This window comes from Rhamphochromis longiceps, linkage group LG4 (genome assembly GCF_057381845.1).
Source record: "Rhamphochromis longiceps isolate RC_006_pf linkage group LG4, R_longiceps_female_GT1.1, whole genome shotgun sequence".
Classification (NCBI taxonomy): domain Eukaryota; kingdom Metazoa; phylum Chordata; class Actinopteri; order Cichliformes; family Cichlidae; genus Rhamphochromis; species Rhamphochromis longiceps.
Window position 1 is genome coordinate 26580399 of NC_140560.1, and position 23190 is coordinate 26603588.

Genomic DNA, 23190 nt, shown 5'->3' on the forward strand with positions numbered 1-23190 from the left:
CGATCTCCACTTGTTAGATATAGGTAACAAGTGCTAGGTTTATAAGTATATTCCACACTTTTATCATATTGCAAGCGCAGTATCACAAATACAAGTGTGAGTATCCCCTCATATTTTCACATTTTACTAAAAATAGTATGTATTAACGTCACAACCAATCACAGATTGCTATGGTAAAGGGGGTGGCTAGGCCACAGAAACGAAAAACATTGCACTGCAAATATGAGGATTATTGCAAAAGCATCTGATTTGCTTTCGCTACAATAATCTCTCAGATAAATAAAGAAAAGCTGTTAATTTGCAGTCAAAATCGAAAGACGCGGTAACTGTTATTGGCATTTTAGCTACTGGCAAGTCCGGGAGGCGGGACGAAGTCGCTTGACAGTCGAATCGCATGAATGCAATGATTCAATGTGTAGATGCTGATCCAATGAGCGCTCGAATAGCTACGCCTCGCACGTAATTGTCTGTGCGCGGGGCCACTCAGAGGCAGGCGAAGGCGGGCCTGGGTGGATGGATGACTGGAGTTTCCCTTGCGGTCTGAAGATTAATGGAAGGGGTCTGTTGATCTGAGGAATCGACTATCAGGTGGTCGGTCCCAGGAAACCATTGCACTTGACGGCTTCTTTGGAAACGAATGAGGAGAAATCAAGTGGGATAAGCGCCATTGTTAAAAAAAACCCCGACTATACTGGACATTTTTTTTTAAAAAGGTCTCAAGTGAGAAGGCCTGCATACACTGAGAGAGTACCTGGTTAGTTAAGGCCAGACTGCGAGGAACGCTCAGAAGCTAACTTTAGCTTGCTAGTTAGACAGACGGAAGTGGCTTTCGACGATCTGTGCCCGGACTTGAGGTTTTTTTTTTTTTTTTTGGTACAAAACCAAGCCGTCTGTGGAAATAAATAACAACTAATTGACAAGTTGATTTGTCCGTGCTTGCTGGAGAAATCGACGAGCTAACGCTACCAAGCTGACATCCGCTGGCTATCTCTGCGAGCTAACGCGCTAGGCTGAGCTAACTTAAAGCGGCTAACGCTTGGGGCAGTCTTCTGAGTTTCCCTGAAGTCACAACGGAAGAGTACTGCTTTGATCTACATTTACATTTAGTCAATAATGATAGCTGTCAGCTAGTAGCTAGCTGTCAGCTTCATTGAGTCCAGTGACTTGCGTTAACGGTGTAACAATACTCAGTGACTCGCAAAGGAAAACTGATTCCGAGCCAAGGGACTCCACCATCAGCCTGCCATCATGGGCAACACGCCCACAGCAAAGAAGGGCAATGAGATGGAGAGCGGTGAGTTGTACCCTTTACCTCTAAGTTGAAGCAGCTAGCCCGATCATGCCGTCTGCCCCTTAGATCGTTTTGCTATAGTCATTTCCTGTTTCCCATAATGACAGGTACATATGGAGTATACAACCTAGCATCTGTACTGTGCATCCATAATGAGACCACATTAAAATGCTGCAACGGATTTTCTCTAATATGAAGAAGTGTTTGTCAACCTAGACCCACGAAGGACACCCACCCGTGGTCATTCACCTCATACACTGTCATACACTTTCAGCCAAAGTTGTTTTACTGTGAGGCCACGGTCAACTCATCGGAACAGCAGGGGATGTTATTCATTTTCTCTGCTCATCCTGTGGGAAAGCTCGTGACTGCGAGCCCGAGGTTATATTCAGAGTTACCAGTGAGGATGACAACAATTGGCCTCATACAACAGTCATAGGTTTCCTTGCGGTTTGTGTTTTTTAGGTCTTCACATCAGGTCATGAAAGCCGACGATAACACCGCAAACACAAAGCCCACTGTGCAGCTGCTTTCTTGTGCACTTCTTAGAATCGCTTCAGAAAAATAAAACTTTCTTCTCTGTTTTTGAAGCCAGAGGAGAGATGCACATACTACTTTGGATGTTTACATTAACCTCCTAGGACCTGTCGTTCACATATGTGGACATAATATTTTTGGTTATTTAGACCAAAATACTCAATTTTGCTCTACATGGGCCTGATATCCACTTACAAGTACATTATACTGCTACTGTTGTATCAAATTTTTAAATGAATATCCTCATATATGGCTCTTATTTTTCTTAAAAACAAAAATAAGGTTAAAAAAATGCCCAAATATCAAAGAGAAATTAAAAATGCATGCCGTGGAAGAGTTCGGGTCTTAGGAGGTTATGTTTACATTAGGATGTTTACATTAAGTGATGAGTGAGATCTTAATGCAGTGACTCTCATAGAGCAAAAATAACTGTTATCAGTGGAGGGAGGAAAATAATGCCACCAGGACAGGGTCATATGATGCATGAGGGCAATTTGTCTGCAGGCACAAAGTTGGGAGTTGAGGAGTCTCTTGAACAACATGTGATGAGCGGCATTTAGAACAAGGGCACTTGTATGCGTCACGGAGTCTGTGTAATGTGGAGAAAGAGGTGATCTTGGACCATCTTATTTGTTTGTTTTTTTCTAGTATATATTTGTTGTTGTTGTTGTTGTTGTTTTTATAAAAAAGTTCTTCAACAAAAGTAGAATTAAAAACCCCCAAAGAAATGTTAATCATATACAATAATAAGTATTTTTAAAAACGACTTAATTTCTTATGAAAATAACTCAGTCAAAACATTTGAAGTTCCTTTTTAATAGTCTGGATCACAGGGTTGCAGAAAAGTTTTGAGAGGACACTGGTTTATGTTTCCATAACACCATAAATGACGCTCAAGTGTGCAAAGTCTGAACGGGTACCTGTTAAATGAATGTCAGCTCCTTGCTGCTGGTAGAGAGTAAGTGTGAAGAATGGCCTCTAGGCTCTCTACTGTACTGTTACCCATGTAACAAGGCCAAGGCTTTCAAGAGCCCTGGCTCAAAGATTTTTAATTTTTTTTCCTCAGGGTTGTAGACGTAAAGGAAACTGACGGATTAGTAGGTTAAAAACATTGACAGAGGAGGCAGTGCTGCCGGAAGGTCTTTTCATACTTTGTCATACTTCACATCTTTATCAGTCTGATCTACAGAGACAGGTGCAGGCAAGGGGTTGAAAGGCCACACCCAGAAGCATCATTTTCCACAGAGCAGCTAGAGATTAAGGGCAACATGGCAGCCGCCTTTGTTTCCTACGTAAAATGGAAGGACAGTGTTGAGAGCTGGTCCAGGTGTTTAACACGTGTCGCGCCCGAACTTTCCAGGCTGGGCAGGCAAGTGAGACACTGAACTGCTGTGCAGAGCTGACCCACAGGAAGAAGCAGGGCGGACAGACAAGTGAACAGCAGTAGGAAGTGAAGGAGCAAGGAAGTTCCAGCCCAGGCTCTGCACAGTTGGTCATCGCCTCTTCTGCTCTATAGACTAAACAGCCATACAAGGATAGCTTAAAGTTTGGGCCTTTAAGACGACGTTAGTTGAGCATTTTTGTGGAATTCCTCCTTGGTAAAATATCGGGACGTACAGCAGTTTTTAAAAGTCTACACGGGACATCAGCTGGCTTCCCTCCAGCATTGTGTGATGTCTGTAATTCACAAGCTGGCAGGAAGGCTGTTTCATCGAGCTGGACCCTGTCTAGGGGACATAGGCAGTGGAGAAGGCAGACATGACCGACCACAGGAGGAGCTAGAGGCTTGCAACTGGAGTGAGTTTTTATTCTGGAGCTGGGCAGTAGCGTGGGTTAGGGGTGGAGCTGTAGCTCATGCTATGTCCCTTTAGCTTAGTCCTTCACAGGCAGAGGGGAAACGTCTGACAGATAACCAAGCTGTGTTTTCTCGATAATGTTGCACTAAATTAATCTCTTGAACTGGGCGATTGAGTGTCTAACGTTCATGTATAAAAATACATCCGCAGAGCAGAGCACCCTGATATTTGTGTCTGCTCAGTTACCACTTGTTTTTTTTATAGTTACAGTGAAAAGGGGGGCAGTTCTCTGTGCACTGTGCTGCACAGCAAAACACTCAGGCTAAAACTACACAACATAAACTTTTTTTTTTTTTTTATTCTTTGACTTTCTTATGCTTTTGTCACTGTCCTCCTGACTCTAGTTTAAGACATTTTTCTGTACCTTCACACTTAAAGTGCTCTCATTGGGCTTTGCAAAACGTTCGCTTTGCGTTAGTGTGGTTTAAAGGTTGTTGTTGTTTTTTGTGCATGAACAAAAAAAAACTCAGCCAAGTCTACTTATAAGGCAGTTACACACATCCACACATGTGCAATAACACTAAGTGCAATAATCTTTTCTGGCATCGTTGTATTTTTACTCAGTTGTATATAGCATTCGTATTCTATTTTTATCTTATTGTATATTTTTATTCTATTTTATTCTACTGTATATAGTATATTATTTTATTCTATTCTGTACAGCTGTGTACTGTATTTATTCTTATTTTATTCTAATTTTTGCGTCATAACTTTTGCACTGTCCACTTCCTGCTGTGACAAAACAAATTTCCCACGTGTGGGACTAATAAAGGTTATCTTATCTTATTCCCTCTCACTAGGAAAAACATGCTGCTTCTGAACTGGCAAAAAGCCTTATTGGCCAGTTCAGTCTTTTTTTTTTTTCTTCTTTTTTGTAACTTAATAACATCACCCTGCAACATATTTACATAACGGCTTTGTGAAAGTTACTTTACATGACATCCAGAGTGTCATAAGTGCATCAGCTTTGGAAGTTTTTTTTCTTTTAAACCTATGTTGCCTAGATGGGTTTTAAGTGATTTCATGCCCATTTTTAAAGCACAATCACTTTCAGCATCCATCTAAAAAACAAAACAAAACCCCCCCCAAATATTCTTGATCTTAAATCTTATCCCAAGTGATTGTGTTCAAATTGTGTACACTTTGCTGTATAAAATCAAATGGATTTTGATTTGTACTATCGCTATTTTATTGAGTACTTTACTCAACACAGATCGCCAAGAGTAAAATCATAATTGTTGCATTGTCTAAGAAACTGATTTATGATTTAACTTTATGCTTTGTAATTCACTTACGATGGCAGTGTCCCGATAACAATAGGAAAAAACTCTCTTAACGTCAGCCATGCAAAATGCTATCTTTGATGTGTCCACAAGCCAGGGCTGTGTCAAAATGATAATACTGAGAACAAATCAGAAATTATGAAAATCTTTAACACAGATTGGAGACTTATGAATAAGGACCGGGTTTAATTGTTGTTTTCTTTGTACCTTTTATGCTACAGAGCAACCTAAACTAAGCTGGCATCCCCAGATAATACACGTGCGGAGAACTTAAAAGTGTCTTAGGGCGTGTCCTCGACACTCAAGGCCAATGCCAACGCCCTATTTCGCAGTTTTAAAAATGTTCATCCTGTCTCTTTTCCTCTTGCCCATGTTTTACGTCTTTGCCAAGTGTCATGATTCGTGCTTGCAAGCAAACGTAGCTCGGTGTTATCTCATTTTTGCTGGACCTGCTCACTAGTGAGAGGAGACTGGATTTTTAGTGGAGGGGGGAGGGGAAGGCGTTAAAGGAACACGAGCAGAATTAGAGGCAGGGTGAAAAGTTGAGTAGCGAGTAGTTTACTAGTCTCGTGAACAGGAGAAAAAAGCAGACTAGTCAACCATGGACGCATGAAAACGCAAGATAAATCGAGCACAGTCAAACGGTTGAGGTTAAACGTCGGTTAAACCTTTGCATATGTATTTCAAATCAACATTCGACAATCAAATCACGTTGTAAATGTTGCTGAAATGTGTGACACATTGTGTCATTGAGACACACACACGCACACACAGTCAGATTAGTTAGCAGTCCTTGCACTACCAGCCTTTTTTCCTTGCTGGCGTCAGCCGATACACGACCATTAAGATCCAACATCAAAGTGTGCACTGCACTGGTTCAGCAGCTGTCATCTGCTTACTTAACATCTCGCTTGTTTAAAACTTCCCATCACAGAGAGGGAGAGAGAAAGGGGCCACAGCCGTCTGTCTGAGCTGCAGACCATGTTAGGGGTGGGTGGCATGATGGGAGCATCTTTTAACCATTAATGCTTTTCATTAATCAGATGATGTTTGACTGAGTAGTATTTCTGGTGGCGACTTGCAAGGGCTGCAACATTTAAACATGCAGATGACTGGTCATGCATAGTCCTTTTGAAGAGAGGTATTGCTGCAACTTATAGTATAAGGGTCAAAAACTGCATGTATTTTTAAAGTATGTGAGCATTTTGTTGTAAGAAAAAAAATTGCTAATGGGTGATCAGTGGGTCCTGTAAATATGAGCAAAACCTTGGTCAGTTAAGCAGTTATGACACAGGATGTTTGTGTGCTTGTGTGTGTTTTGACTATGACAATATAATGAGGTAGCACTCAATACAAGTACAACTCCGTCTATAAATATCTGTGGGGTTCATGACCTGCCCCTGCTCTGCATGCAGCTGATTTGTGTAATGCTTAAAGTTGTTTGGGGGGTTTTGTGTGTGTCGTAAGCCTGCACTGCTTATCAGTTGACCTCAGTGTTGAAAGCCAATCAGACATCTCAGGCAAGCTTAGAGCACTAAACTGATAACACGGCAAACTGACACTCGCTGCTAAATAACCCTGAGATCCAGCAGCATGCATGCATCACAAAATCTCCTATACCTGTTCTCAAAATGTGGGGTATTTTCACTTGCTTAATTTTGTCTGCCATGGATGATTGAAATATGCAGCAGTTCTCAAGCTGAAATTACACAATGAAGCTGATGGTTATAGACATTTTACCTGCATGTGACATTCATTGGAGTGCAAAGGTACTTGAAAATACCTGGGTGGCATAACTATATAGACTCAATGGCCAGTTTATTGGGCATACTTGTTAAAGTGCTTTTTGAGGCAAATATGTAATCAACCGATCAGATGGTAATTAATTAATTAATACATTTATTAGGCGTTTAAACATGGCCATTACCACCTCCTGCAAATTCATTAACAGAGCCTTAGACTGAGGTCAGGAGGATCTGCTAGAGCTGAAAGGTGATTTTAAGTGACTTTCACATTGGCGAGGTGGTTGATGTTGGTGTATTTCAGAAATTGCTGATATACTGGGATTTCCTTCACAGGCATCTTTGGAGTTTACAGACAGTGGTATGAAAAATTGAGAAAATATTGAGTGAGTGGCAGTTCTCTGCGTGAAAATGCCTTACTGAGAGGCTAGAGGTCAGAGGAGACCAGCATTTTGAGCTGATGGGAAGATGACACTTACTCAAATAGCCAATTTGTTGCAACCAATGTAAGCAGAAGAGCTTCTCTAAACACGCTTAACCTTGAAGCAGAAGACCACAGTCAGGTGACAGTTCAGAACGCAAAGGACTCCAGTCCTTTTAGTCCTTTACACTAACTACTTCCTATAAGGACTGTAAAAATATATGAAACGCGTATATAAATAACATCACATGTTAAACAAAGAATTTCCTCTTGTACTGACTTTATTAGTCTTAAATTCTTCCTTTTATGCTTTTAATGCTACTCTCTTTTGCTTTTTTGTTTTGTTTTTAACAAAGTAAGCAGCTACATGAGCTAGCTTTAAAACCAACTCCTCTCTGACTGACTTTTCCAGATTTTGTGGCACACATTCTGTAACCAGGAAAAAGAAAGTACTTATTAGCCTCGGGTAACACATTGCTTTTGCCTCACCTAGTTTCCTGTCTATATGTGTGTAGGAGCTGCCTGAGCTCCACCCATGGTTAATCTCAGAGCACGGAAGCAACATGACAAAATGTGAAGTAGTCTCCTTTTGCAAAACCTCTAAACGGCGGGCACATCTCCTCTCCTCTCTGGGAGTATCGCTGCTGTATTTTCCTCAACTTTCATCTGTCTTTACTGTCCTCACTGCTGATAACAGATTGCTATGCTTCCTGGCTAGGTTGGCTTCTATTAGTTTTTGCGTCTCATGATTAGAACCGTCAGAGTTAGGGGTGTACCTTTACTGCAGCTTCCCTCTCAGTACACTTCAGGGTGCTCCTTGTGTCCGTTAATGTTTTTTGTTTTGTTTTGTTTTGTCTCTCTGATATTGCAGTATTTGGCAAAAATGTATATCATGCATGAAAATAAGATTGATCCCACACTTCATGACTGGCTGTCAGCTCGCTTGCTCCTGAATTGGTCAGTAAATTAACACATCTGCTCTGTTTAAGATGGTAAAACACTCCACATTCATGACTTTGTCAGTATTTGTCCCCTCCCTGTTTTCATTTCATGGCTAAAAGCCGAGTTCTCACCTTTTACAAGCATTTGATCTCATTTCCATTTTACATACAGCTCTGTTTGCTCATTTACTGCTTTCTTATTCACCACAAAGGCTTGTATGCTATCTGAACAAGGCCTGGTGTAGACTCACACCTGATTTTGACGCGCGTTGCGGTTTAATGTCGGTCAACTCGCCCTAATATAACCCCTCTATTCCTGCGTCAGAGTGGGGCAGTGAGGCCCAGGGGAGAGATGTGGGATTGATTTTTGGAGGATCAATTCAACCCTGGCACTAAACAACAGACTCTGGTGCTTTTGGGGGGTGTGTGTGTGTGTGTGTGTGTGTGTGTGTGTGTGTGTGTGTGTGTGTGTGTGTGTGTGTGTGTGTGTGTGTGTGTCCCGGGCAGGGGTGGGGGAGGGGGGTTCACTGTGGTTTGTGCCTTCCTGTTTTGCTAGCGTCTCCTGAGAGTGCCACTTTTTATGTTTCTGAAACACCCAGATCATCTCTGAAAGTTTTTCATCAGTGACATCTGATTGGTTGTGCTAATTGGGGAAAGTTTTAGCTGCTGCTAGATGTGTCTAGTTCATCTCAAGGGTACTTGCTTAGGCCTAGTTTTCCATAGGACTTCATCTCTGGGTTGGATAAATATACCAGCTAGTGTTTTATGCCCCCTCCCCCTGATGATTATGCCCCTGTTTAGATCAATATAGTGTGTGTGTGTGTGTGTGTGTGTGTGTGTGTGTGTGTGTGTGTGTGTGTGTGTGTGTGTGTGTGTGTGTGTGTGTGTGAGAGAGAGAGAGACATGAGAGGGAACAGCAGTGAGTACTTTGTGTACAGAATAAATATTGAAACCAAGCAAGGGACCAATTGATCTGCTCGAGTCTAACGGGAGCAGCACTGTTCTCCATACTATGAGTGCACACTGGAGGTGGATGCTACTTTTTGAACTTGGTCTCCAGCAGAGTGAAAGTCACAGGAAAGACTGAAGACTGCCGGCAGGGACTTTTGGCTGGGTTTTTGTGGATGTGTGGGCCTGCTGACTTGACCAGAGTGCTGTCAGAGGGGGAGGATAGGTCATGAGTCAGTGGCTGTGAGGAAGAGGCCAAGAAGTAGTATAGGGGAGACTTTGCAGGGCTAATGTGTGACAGGAAGAGCTCCAGAAGGCATGCAGGGAAGAGGGAGTCATCCTCACGCTCAAGTGAATCGGGGTCGCGCTCGGCAGATGCTGCAGCACCAGAGGTACCCATAGTCCTCCCAGATGGTAAGAAATTTGGAGCTACAGGAGAGTAAGAACATGGATTTAAAAAAAAATTATTTATTTATTTATTTATTTATTTATTTATTTATTTATTTATTTATTTATTTTGATCAGCTGTATCTCCATTGGTACTCCTTGATACCAGTCCTGTTGCTGTGTCCATATAGCTGCCAGCAACTTCTTTCCATGTCTTTCCTTTGCGCAGTTCCAAGTTATTCCAGTAATGGCTTTTTCTGCTTGGAAGTGGAAGTTGTGCAACTTTCACAGGAAATGTTTTCTCCCTGGTGACCATTCTGCTTCCATTGCTCTCTGAGAGCCACAGTGCTCCTGACATGTTTATAGGAACTTTAGTCTTTGCCATTGTTGCTCCCATCCAATTGTTGGAGCTGCTGGTCTTTTGAGAATTTGCAGGAAATGATGTTTGCTAGATGAGAATTAAGCTTTTCTCTTGGTGTGTGTTTGTGTTTGTGTGTGTGAGAGAGAGAGATGCACAAATGCTTGCACGAGACATTTATGAGTAGGTAGCTGTTTGTTTTTCATAATTAATTTTCAGTTTTCTGATTCAGACATCACTCCAAAAGGACATTAGCCGTATCACAAAGCTGATGAATAAACGACCGAGCACTTTCATTATTGACAGTTGACTGGCTTAATTTAAACTGTGCCCCAGGCTGTTGTGTTCTATTGATCGCCAAAGCAGACAGAAATTCCACATGATCATTTAAGCCTTAACATTTTTTTTTTTTTAAGAGATTTGTACATTTTTGTAGTTTTAGTATTGATTTTAAGGTAACGGCTATCAATTAGCTTTCGCTTGAATTCAATTCTTTTAAAAAGATGTCAAAATTGTTAAGCTTATAATCTGATCGTTAAAAGTCGTTGAGTCGTTCTCCACACTTCATTTATGTTTTTGTAATAACAGCAACACAGAAAAGTGGACTCAATTTTACTAAAGCAGTTGTCGGCCTACAACTGTCACCATTCTGTTTCCAGTACTAACAGTATAAATAGCACACTTCAGCTCAGCAGCTGTGCACGGTGCAATGACACTAAGGAAGAATGAGGAAGGGTTGGTTATCTACATGTTCCCACAGAGCACTGAGATTAACCCCATAAAGATAAGGGGGGAAAAGAACTTCTTCATATGACTGTGTGTGTAAAGTTGTTACAGTCTGTCCACAGGATTACAATGCCACTCAAACGTATACCACTTAGGAATGTCTTTTTCTTCTTCTTTTTTTTTTTTTAATTAAAGAAAAAAGTCATCTCCATCCATTTAAGCTGAGTGCAAGTGTTATGACTGTCATTAGTTGGTTGGAGTCCTAAAATAGCCAAAAAATAAACATGCTTCTACCAAAACTTGTTAGTGTTCTTGTTCTGATAAAGGCAGCCTGTTAAATGCAGGATAAAGAAACCTTGAAGATTTCATATGAATGTGTGTACTACTCCCTGAGAACAGGACAAAATGACTTTCTTAACGGATAAATGCCAGGACTCGGTGTGCAGCTGATTGTTTCTCTAGATGTACTTACCTTTCTCAGTTAAGTCCTAAACTAAAGCCCCTTTTCCATTAGTACCTACTCGGATTGACTCTCCACGATTCGACCCGGATCGACTGGTTTTCCATTACAATCCCACGACGTAACTAACATGCGACACGAACACTACAATAAAGGTGGGCGAATATAACAAGAATATACCTGTGGCTTGTCATCAGACTCGGGGATCACTGGGTTGTTTTTTTTTTTTGTTTTGTTTTTTTGTAGCCATTTCCCTCGTTGGCGGGTTTCAAAAATGGCGTTTTTGACTTTCGTAAACAAGATGCTCTCATGGGTGACACTAACGAGCTGCCAGTCAGCGGCATGAAATCTGACGTCACAGTTTAGTACCTCCTCGGATTGCTTGGAACCCCACCTGAGAAGTCACTAAAAAAGTACCCGGTACCAGGTACTATGACCTAATGGAAAACCCTGAAAACTGTTGATCTGAGTGGCTTATTTCCTTCATTAAATACTACTATAAGACTGCACTGGGGTTTGGACGACAGGTCCTCATACAAAAGCGTGTACTAAGTGTCTTGGAAATGAAGTCCCACACGGAATAGCTTTAATTTATTACACAAAGAAATTTATTTCAATGTCGTTTTGACAAACTCAAACGCAGAGGCGGATTTCGGCTTTGCTGACTACATCCTGACTGATTTATCAGTGTTCGGTATTAGCAATTTATTCGTTTCTGCATTTCTAATGGCAGATAAATGAACATTCGAAAAATATTAAAAGCAATTGAGAAAGGCCTTTTACCATTTTACATGAATTGATGTGGCATAGTTTCTGTCAGAGAGCAGCTGTTTGGTTGCCAGCACATATTTGGAACACCACAAACAACAATGAGGCGATTGGGACAGAATGTAAACTGCTAGATACATAACTACACATAACAAGTGTCAAAGAAAAAGTATTGGTCAATATAATCCATATACCGGATTTTTAAATCACTAAATATTGATAGCAATATCAGTCTTAGTCCTGCATTGCTTGGGTTCAAGCGCTGACGTGATCTGCGTAACCTTTAACATGATAAACTTGTTTTATATAACAAAGACTCTTTGAAACATGACTCCCGATGGTAGTGTGCCAGAAAATGAGTCTCTTTACGCCTGTGTTGCCATTAGTCTTCCATGAATCATCATTTTCAAGATTTCTCATCAGCTTCAGGTTTTATGAGATTTTTTCACCAAGGACATTCAAAGTGACCCCAGACTTTTGAGCAGTATTTTCAAATTGAATTTGTAAATATATGCAGATTTATATCGTTTTACTTATTCCATTATTCTCCAGTGTGCAGTCAAAGACGTTTGAGGCTTCAAAAGATGAGTTTGTTTAGTCTAAGCCTGAAGTGATACCTCAAAGTTGTTCTTTGATGGCAGAAATGTTGATTTAATGAAACTAACCTGGAATTCTTTGAAATTGATCACTTAGTTGTAAGAACAAAAAAAGAACAGACTAGAATGAATAGAAGTTCGTTTAGACTCCAGTTTATTTAAAGCTTTACTATTTCAATTTGGCTTTGTTGTTCATTTGTGTCTTGCTATTAAGTATTGCTGTGTTGTATTATTTTCTCTATTCTGTGAATAAGGTCATCTATAGCATTTTTTTTTTTTAAATTTATAAATTTGACAACTTTAACTATGTGCTACGTATTCGCTTGTTCTCTTTCATTGTTGCTTGCTGGCAGCAGCTGATAAATCCAGACATCCAGTCATCACAAGCATGTTATGTTGCTCTCCAGTGCTTCAATATCCTTATAAAAGTCTTATTAAATTCAGTTAGGTTTGGGTGAAAACTCTCTGAATGGGAATTTTGTTTCTCTTTGCAGTGAAGGAGTTTCTTGCCAAAGCCAAAGAAGATTTTCTGAAAAAATGGGAGAATCCAGCACAGGTGAGATGAGACATAATTTAGTTTCTCCTCATTACTGTGTCACTCTGTTATTTGTAGCATGCTTTAGTTTTAGTTGTGTTGAGGCACTGTATTGTTAGTATATTTCACAATGAATCGTGACTTGATTAATGTTTCTTACGCTCATTTACTCAGATAGCCAGTGTCATGGAAATAGGCCTGCCCCTAAACTAATGAAAGCCCATTCATTTCTTAAGGGCAGTTCGCCCTCTGCTGGGCATGTGTGTAATAATACAGTTGACAGCCACTTTCAGTCGCAGAATATATAACCCTGCTGGATTTATCAGGCTGTTAAGGAGACGGCATTCTGTCATCCAGACGTGGATCGCTTATGCAGATGTTCCTCGGGGCTACTTTCAGACACGAAAACGGTGTCTGAGAGTGCTACAGGCCATGTGCAGTTTTTCCCCTTAAGACTAGTTGCAGGACTCGATGTGGAACCTACTCTTGTGAACTGCGACCACGCTTTTGAATGTCCATTTTTGCCATTGTTAAGAAGAAGCATGATCTCTGTGTCGCGCAGGGTGCTACAGCGAACGACCCACCCCTGACTCAGAGAGAGAAAGAGAGAGGGACCAGCATAGATAGATCATAGACAATTTTCTCAAACTTAATATAATTAGAAGAGATTTGGTGAAATTAAGTTTTAAATGTGAACATGTAATTGCTTTTAAAGGCATTCTGTAGCGCACCGAGCTGCTTAGACAGAGGCACGCGAGTGCAACTGCACGTGTTTGCCCCTTAATGTAACTGCATGCATTCAGACTTGTGTTGAATGAGATGTGCTCAGATTACTGTAGCACCTTTTATGGAAAATTAACAAGGTCACTTAATCAGCAGCGAAGCCACGACATGTTTAGATGCTGTCAGAGAAGTTCACCATGAGTGTGCCTCAAACAAAAGACGATATGTCCGATTCATAGTAAAATATCTTGTTACTGATATGGGATGGCCTTTTAGTTCAGGTTTAGCAAAGAACTATGTGGGGCTTGTAAGGACAAACAGATTGTGATCGTTCTCTAACTGGCATGGTCTTCTGTCTCCCAGCAAACTGCGGCGTTGGATCACTTCGAGCGTTTGAAGACTTTAGGCACGGGCTCGTTTGGTCGAGTCATGTTGGTGAAACACAAAGAGTCTGGTCAGCATTACGCCATGAAAATACTTGACAAACAGAAGGTACGGTATTTTTGATGAAGCTAATTCAAGAGTATATTGGAGAGTAAATAAATATGACTCAATTGGGTGCTCTGGCTTGTATCATATCATCCCTTGTACAAAAACATTTATACCAAGATTGTATGAACCATTTGTTCTCATATGTTCTTACAAATACTGGCTTTGGAATTTCCAGAAGGTCACGTTGAAGTTTAGACGTTTTCCAGTGTCAAAAGACACTTTCTAGCTTTACATGTCAAAGTTTTGGGAAATTCACACCATAACTACATCATAACTGCAAAACCCCCTGAAACCCTGTGGGTAGCCTGACAAGCACGTCGTAGAAATGGAACTACGCGATGGGTCGACACTGCTCACAGCTATTCTGATTGGCCTTTTCCATACTGTGCATTTTTGGTTACTTTTCCACAGCGTTATTTGAATTTATCGAAATCTGTCCTGAGATGTAATCATTGTTTTGGGGGGGGTTTGTTTATTTGTTTTTCTTTTTGACAGCCTTCTTACCTTTCTATGTCCTGATCCCTCACAGGTAGTGAAGCTGAAGCAGATAGAGCACACACTGAATGAGAAGCGTATCCTCCAAGCCGTCAGCTTTCCATTTCTGGTGCGACTGGAGCACTCTTTTAAGGTACGCATTTGTGTCCTTCCACTTCTGTTGTTTATCTGTAGTAATTTGGCCGGCTTGTTTATGCGTGCATGCTTTACGTGTCAGTAAGTCTTTCCTCATCTCACTACAGGACAACAGCAATCTGTATATGATAATGGAGTACGTGCCTGGGGGTGAAATGTTCTCACACTTAAGGAGGATTGGTAGATTCAGGTGAGTTGTGTTAACTCTGATGAAAGGCCTCCATGTGCTGTTCCCAGACTTTAAGTATTGAGCCTCGTATGTTGTTTTTGCAGTGAACCGCACGCCCGCTTCTACGCAGCGCAGATTGTACTGACCTTCGAATACCTTCACTCGCTGGATCTCATCTACCGAGATCTGAAGCCAGAGAACCTGCTCATTGACCAGCAAGGTTACATACAGGTATGGGTTACATGTTTGTATTCAGTCATCATCAACAACATTTGCTGCTTAGCGTCTCTAAAAGTGCTCTCCCCGTATGCGACTAGCGGCTAAGGGCTGTTTATTCTGTTTCTTAGGTAACAGATTTTGGGTTTGCAAAAAGGGTGAAAGGCCGAACTTGGACGCTTTGCGGGACTCCCGAGTACCTGGCGCCAGAAATCATCCTCAGTAAAGTAAGTGTTAAGCAGATTAACAGGGGAAATTTAGGAAGCAATTGCTTCATCAGCTTTTAGACTGTGAAACTGCTTTCTTTTTGCTGTTTCCTGTGAAAATTGTAGTGTGAAGTGTTTGTTAGCGGACATGTTTGATGCCCTTTGTTTCTCATGTATTCTTCAGGGTTACAACAAAGCTGTGGACTGGTGGGCTTTGGGAGTACTGATATACGAGATGGCTGCTGGTTACCCACCCTTCTTTGCAGACCAGCCTATTCAGATTTACGAAAAGATTGTATCAGGAAAGGTGAGTTTGGCTACCTGGAAAAATTTGTGTAGGCATTAGAACTGTGCACTTATCCCCAACTAAGGACTCATTTTTACCACCTATTACTGCTTCAAATACACACTGTTACATTTGAACCTTTAGCCTTTATGATTTGAAAAGTGTATAAAATAACGCATTTAGCTTTTCAATTATTATTTCTGAGAAATACTGTCTATGAATCAAGAGAAAAAGTTAATGTCGACTCTATGAGCCGCCGCAAAACTCATAAAATCAAATGCAGACAGGACAGCGCAGAGCACGAGCTGCAGTAGAAAGAAGTCGTGCGTGAAGTGATTCCTCTGTAAAACTGTTTAATATAATGTGTAGTTTATAGCTCCCAAATGTCATCTCTGACTTTCACGTATGGTCTCAACAGTGGTGAGAAAAGCAAAAGAACAACTAGCTGGAAGCAACTCCTTAGACACAAATGTCTCATGCAGCAGAAGGTTCAAAGGAGAGTGGAAACAAATGGACACAACCACTCACAACCAGAGAACCATCAAATTTAATTAAGCCGTGTCTCTGTGCTCTTTATGTCTACACAGGAGTCTTTTAGGCACTGTATTGAGTCGTAGGTACATTAACACCGTAGGTGCATGTTTTAAGCACAGGAGAGTGGGGTGCTTTTCATTATGCTAGACACATCTTCTTATTTCCCTTACTGGTATTACTTTCTATCACATTTGCTTCTCATAGCAAGAGAGAGAGAAAAAGAAGGATACATCAGGTTTTCCTTGCATTTTTGCTCTTCCAGTAGGCTCCTCATTTCTTCAAGGTGCATTTATGATTCTTAGATCTTCCATGATAGCAGGGAGGGGGGGGAGGAGAGAGGATGCAAGAATGCTTGTTAGCAAAATGAGAAGAATCAATATATGTATATACTTTGGGCCATACTAAAATGCAAGCTCTTATGCGTGGAGGATTGATTAAAATATAAATGTATCTGCTTTGAGAAATGCACATGACATGGAAAATTGAAAACGGCCACTAGAGCGCCTTCTCTGTAGACATGTTGGTGGGTGTGATTTTCCACCTGAAGGTCTAGAGTCTCGCAGTGTATTTAAGTGATTATACGAGGAAGGAATGAATAGTTTATTCCAAACCAAATATAAAAACAATTTCAACCTTGCATGAGAATATAGAGCCATGAATGGTTATTACACTTCAGTTAAACTTTAACTGAATTAGCTTAATTTTCTAAAGTTGAACTCTTACGTCAGAAAAGTCACAATAAGACATTTTCCCCCAAAATGATCAGCCTCGTGCCTGAGAACACACTCCGAACAAGACTCTGATTGCTTTCTGTGGTTTGCAGGTTCGCTTTCCTTCCCACTTCAGCTCAGACCTGAAAGATCTGTTGAGAAATTTGCTGCAAGTGGACCTGACCAAGCGCTTTGGCAACCTCAGGAATGGAGTCAATGATATCAAGGGCCACAAGTGGTTTGCCACCACCGACTGGATTGCCATCTACCAGAGGAAGGTAAGAGGTTAGCTTTCATGCAATAGGAATGTGAACATAAATATAAACATAGTCTGGGGTCTGAAAAAAGGAGTCGGGGTAAAAGTCCCTCAGACCAGCTGTTTTTCTAATGACCAATAGGTGGCGATTGTATTTAAATCTGTGGGCAAATGACAGATGATTGAGAATTTATGGTCTCAATCACTAGTTTCATGTCTTATAGAACATGGCAATCACATGGTTGATCATTTTGTACATTATTATGACTTTTACAGTAATATTAAAAAAAAGCAGGGGCTGCTTTAGAGCGATGCTACCTCTTGACATGGCAACGTAAAAAAAATACTCCAAACAATGGTTGTCACTATGGTAGCTACACCCATCTTTTATATACAGTTAATGTTTATAAGTGTTTCTTCGTATTTACAATTGAAGGAATGGAGAAAATTCCTTATTACATTCTTTCCTTAAAAACGAAACTGCTTTTAATGAGATTTCGGTCAGCTTAGGTGTGTTTTGTGACTGCGGATAATTTCCCTGTGTTCTGCCTGTGTACAGAGGGTATTTCAGTGGAGGTTAATGGGGAAAAATATGCAAAGGTTTTAGTACTTTCCCCTTTCCTTCATGCAAAAAGTGGATTCTGCAGAAAACAAAAGCACTGCGCCTAATTTGAAAACCCATGTTCAGCCTTTGTCAGTATAATATGAATACAAATACAAGTTTGAGCTCCTGAGTTGTAGCTTTTAATTCCTAATTCACAGTTAAAGTTGTCAAAGGATTTTACAAAGTTTGAATAGCTCTGCATAAAACGTATGTTAAGGGCAGCTGCCTTTATAGGTAGACCTGACACCACAGACAGGTGAACCTGTCCCCCCCCCACCACCTCACCTCTATTTGTTTTTCAGTTTGATTAAAGCTAATGTGGATTCCCTGCAAAAAGACAAATAACTGATTAATGTTAATTGAATGAATAATTGTGCTGAATAACCAGAATTATGGCATTTTTTTTGCCTTAATCAAGCAGCCTAAGTTCAAATATGGGCATCTGGGAAAGTACATGATTACACTGATGGTCCTGCAGGGTGTTCACAGATTGATTATCAGACAAACATCACAAATATCAATGTAGGAGTGTTTCATCGAATAATGCATTTGAAGTTACACTTTAACCGCTTTGTCTGTGCGTCTGTCTCCCATCTGCGTTCCAGGTGGAAGCTCCCTTTATTCCTAAGTGCAAAGGCCCTGGTGATACAAGCAACTTTGATGACTACGACGAAGAAGAAATCAGAGTCTCCTTCACAGAGAAGTGTGCAAAGGAGTTTGCTGAGTTCTAGATACCAACCACGGTGGTGATATTATGAGAGAGAGGCAGGGATTTAGAAAGTTAAAGGGGGTCTGAGGACAGAAAGCACTAAAGTGGACTGATAACTTGCTTATATGTGATGAGGAAAACGATGTAAAATCCACCTCCCAAATGGAAAGACGGAGGCAAAGTGATAAAAGATCCAACAGAACCAGCAGTGTTGCCTTTTTGATTGTTTCTCAACTGTTACCTTTACACTTTATTTATCCCTCTTGTGTTTTGTGCCAGGGGCTTGACAAGAACAGGCATAGGTTGTGGCTGTTCAGCTAGATTTGTTTCTTTCTGATGGTGTAAATGACATGTTTTCAGTCTCTGCAGGTTGAGGCATTGATTTTTCTGTTAAGGTACTGAATCTGCTAAAGCTCCTTTTTTTTTTTTTTTTTTCCTTCCCTCCTCCCCCTGAGCGGGCCCTCTCTTCAAGCTTCTCTAAGAGTGATCGTTGTATCTTGTCTCCTCCCCACCCCCGGTCTCCTCTCCACCTCTCCATCCCGAATCTGTCCAAGCAATACCAAGTCCAACAGCAGTGCCTATCATAATGCCAACTGGTTGGAAAACTGTGTCAAAAGCGTTGGTGCAGAGCTTTGGCTACGGTGGCGGTGGCCCTCGTTCCCGTTTTGGTTGAAAGCTTGAAAAACTCTCTGCACCTGCCTTTGTCTGCTCAATGTGGCATGATTATTGGGTAGTTGATGCACTCTGCTGCTTGCCGCTGAAGCAGCGGCGACCTCTTTGATCAGAGTGAAAATGATTTATCACAGTAAACTTCACTGCGGTCCTGCTCGTTTAGGGACCCGCGGGAAGTAAACATGAGGTCTACATTTAAGTCTGTCTTTCTCTTAGCTGAATTTATTAGAGCATTTTAAAAGGAAAAAAAATCCTATCAGTGATCATTTTGTCCTTTTTATGTCGATCTCTGTGCTTGTGTGTTATTTAGTGCTCACGGGTGGGTTTAAAAAGCTGTGATTTAGCAGCAGCTAACATTGTGGTCACACTCCTGACTATTGTTTATTTAAGTCATAGTACATTTATACATGTATATTGATATATATAAATATAAGATAGAGAACATGAAATATCCATCTTTTTTCAACATATGTCTATGTCTCATAGCTGTGAAACTGACTTTAAGATTTTATAAATAAACAGATATTATATAAATTCTGCCAAATTTGCAAACTGAGAAAAATGCAGTTTCCTGTATGTGACTGATGGTGGTGGATTTTAATACGCAAAACAGTAGCAAAAGGTTTCAACAACATGTGCATGTTATTTTTGTACAATATCACTTTTAAAGAAAGACGGCAGAGCTTTGTGCTTTGCTCGTGCCGAGGTACCTGAGATCACGAATAATGTTTAACATTAAAAAGGACAGTCAGTGCTCTATTGGAAGATGGATTGGGAACAAGACCCAGTTAAATGCGTCAAAGTTCTTCTGGGTTTGAGTCATTATTCAGTTGTAGGGCAGCAGATTGCAGATAATTGTCACCGGGGTTGTGCTTCTCCTCTTCCCTGACCTTTTTGCCCCACCCCTCCCCTTTTTGTAATTCTCCCTACATGCAACACCTTCATAGATTTACAGTCCAACCAATTTTCTTTTTCTTTTTTGAACTGTTGGGTTTGGGAGTGTTTTGTTTCTTTTATTTTTCCAGCTTTCTCTGTAACAAATTAAAACCAAGGAAGCAAACCTAAAGCTTTTTTTTTTTTTTTTTTTTTTTTTTTTTTTTTTTTGGCCAAGTTTCTTTACATGGATGCAAGACAATCGCAGACCAAATCTTATTGCTGGTTTGTTGAGTGAACACAATGTTTTGGTTCATTGAAGGACTTAACGCTGTCGCCCACCTGCCATCCATACATAGGCCTTAGGTGCTAGACCTTGTCCATCTCACTGAAAAGTTTCTGTGAACTGTTTGATGTGCATCGAGCTCTTTGTCATACAGTCGTGTAACGTGACATGTTTAGAATGTTTTGGGGGGTTTTGGCTCCAGTTGATTTCAGTTGGCTTGAGTGATCATTTTTGGCAGTGTCTTAATACAATTGAGATCAATCGCAGGATGATTTTTTTTTTTCTTTCTTTTTTTCCCCTTTTTTTGAGAATGTCTTGAAATGGAGAAGTTTCAGTGCTGTTTGGAAACCTGATGTGTGTGGGGTTTTTTCTTTTTTTTTTTAATACATTTAGTTGGCAGGTTTGGTTTTTCTTGCACGTGGTAAAGCAGCCCAATGAGAAGACTTCCCTCTGGGCCTTAGACATGTTTGAAAAAGCACTGTTTCCACAGCTAACGGTCTGGTTGCTGGTTAACCTTTTTTCGGGGGAATTGTTTGAGCATCACACTAAACAGTAAAGTTGCTCACTAACCAAGCTGTCCAGCCTTTTGAACACAGTGAAGCACAGGCCACACAGTTCATTTGTGCTAAATATTTGAGTCCTTTAATACACACTGTAATGTTTTGAAGAGGGCACATGTAATGCCTTTCTACCCAGCGATGACTAAACCGTCGACAGGTAGAAGGCAACGCCACTTGATCCACTTCAGACACCGAAGCATCACACTTTGTTTTTTCTTTACAATACAAGACGTATTGTCACTTTTCTATCAGCTATCAACTGCTCTGTGCTACTTAAGGTTTTTTTTCTCCCGTCTGCCTTCTCTTTTCATCAAGTTTCCACACACACTTCTTTCAAACATAACACTTTTTACATCTGAGATGTTTTGCGTTCATATTTTCTAATTGTATTTTCAGAAAAAGAGAGGAAAAAAAAAAAAGCAAAAACAACATTAATCTTTCTCCTCATGACCTGGGTACAGTGATTGTGTAGTCTATTGTACCTTTTGGGAAACAATACTGTATATCCTTGCCTTCGACAGTCTTAACTATCTTACCCTCTTCTGGAGAACTTGACAGATACCCTTAGAACACAATGAGTATGTTAAAAATATATATACATAAAGTAATATTTTGCAAAATGTATCATTCCAATAAAGTTTTACTTGTTAAGACTAATATGTCTGGGTTATATGTAAACTTTCTCTTTACTTCGCAGAAAGCAGTTGTAGGGTAACAGCTGGATAAGACAAATAAACATGCCGGTAGGTGATGGCAGATGCTGTATTTCCACCGTCCTGTCTGTTATTGTGAATCGTTTAAGAGGATAGCAGGCGCAATTGAATAATGCAGTGTTGTGTTCATCCTGTCACAGTATGGTGTCAGTTACCAACCAGCTCCCAGCACCCCTTTTCCAAATGTAACCCCAACCATAGTGCACTCTTTTATTTTTTTCTTCCCCCTCTTTCTTTCTTTCCTCCTCCTCACTTGCATCTATCTGCATAAGTCATACAGTTGTATGCAAAAGGGTTTGGCACCCTGCGGCGAATTGCATATTTTTGTTGATTTTTGAACTGAAGACCAATAAATATGACTCCTGCAGCAAACGCGCATCAAAAATGAATTCTCCACATGTTAATGCACTCCTGCCACTTTGATTTATTTAATGAAATAAAAAGTACTTGTGGGCATGTGCTGTTAAAAGCTTCAGCTTGGGTTTCATGTGTGGATCGCTGTCGTCTTGCAGAAGTCAGCCACTTTTTCAGTTGCACTTCCTTGGCTCGATCGCATGACATTTGCATCCTGAATTTGCTGATAGGCAGTGAAATTTTTTTCTTCCCTTTTATCCATGCAATGTTTCCTGTGACACCACCCCAAAGCACAATATCCCCAGCCCCAAGGTGTTCTTTTCATCAGTGCAATTCCTTCCCTCTCTCTTTCTCTGAATATATATGTATAGATATCTATAGATCTATATATGTATCTCCAGTAAATATGACCAAAGAGCTGAGCTTTTTGTTCTCCATACAAGTCTGGCCTATCCAGATGTTGCTCTGCATGCTTCAGATGCTGAGTTTTTATAATAGGACCTCAGATAACGTTTCTGTTTTTAATGGCTTGCATATTGGCCACAATAATCCACCATGGAACTTTTTCAAGAAGCTCAAGCTGAAGCTTTTCCCACTGACTGAGGGAGGGGAGAAAAAAATTGTGAGTTTTCTTAAAGATTAAAGCAATCTGCGAAGGAGTAAGGGATTCAGAATTTCCAAATCAAAAGCCTCAAATCACAAATGAAAAACTATTGGAATGACTCGCTGTGTAAAATAAAGTGGGCAATTTGGCCAGTGGTCCGCATATGTTTGCACGTATTAAAGGCCTAGAAACCTGAGCCATCATTATGAATGCACTATTTCCATTAAAAAAAATACAAAGCCATGGAGTAAATCTGTTATTACATTACACATTACATTAAGAAAAATGTTAGTGCATATTTGTAAATATGGAGAACATGCAGATGAGTGACTAATTAAATGGAAAAACCTTAAACTTTGACCTTTTCATTGAGGGTATCTGGTGACTTTGTTAAGCTGTGGGTGACATAGTTTGAGCCTATGATGTCTTCTTAGGGGCTAATGGTCACTTTAAATCAATACAGATTTGTCCTAAGTGATCCCATGATGAAACGGGGGTGGTTTCTTTCAGGATGACAAGGACCCCACCCTATCTAAAATGCAGAAAGGGTCACTGAATGGGCTGAGAGACTCCTGACTTAGTTTAACGCCTACAGGAGATTAATAAACTAACAATGCTCTCCGCCACCAAATCAGGATATCTTTTCACGAAATGGTGCAGAAACATTAACAAGGTGCTTTGACGTTATGAGGCAGCAGCTGGTGACCCCAAAACCTTACCAAGATGTAAGTTTACATATATACT

General features: G+C 40.5%; 1 protein-coding gene across 3 annotated transcripts; it reads left to right on the forward strand.

The window, feature by feature from the left end:
- The first annotated feature begins 500 nt into the window (after positions 1–500).
- prkacaa (protein kinase, cAMP-dependent, catalytic, alpha, genome duplicate a) lies at positions 501–21432 on the forward strand. Of its 3 annotated transcripts, none has more exons than XM_085404155.1 (10): positions 501–1294; positions 12809–12870; positions 13936–14064; positions 14594–14692; positions 14802–14884; positions 14968–15094; positions 15211–15306; positions 15470–15592; positions 16929–17093; positions 18281–21432. In XM_085404155.1, the coding sequence occupies exons 1-10, from the start codon at positions 1249–1251 to the stop codon at positions 18404–18406; spliced, it is 1056 nt and encodes a 351-aa protein (XP_085260281.1). In that variant the 5' UTR covers positions 501–1248; the 3' UTR covers positions 18407–21432. The 3 variants fall into 3 exon arrangements, with proteins under 3 accessions (XP_085260281.1, XP_085260280.1, XP_085260279.1); XM_085404154.1 differs by lacking the exon at positions 501–1294 and adding an exon at positions 2957–3625; XM_085404153.1 differs by lacking the exon at positions 501–1294 and adding an exon at positions 9020–9433.
- Positions 21433–23190: the final 1758 nt, after the last annotated feature.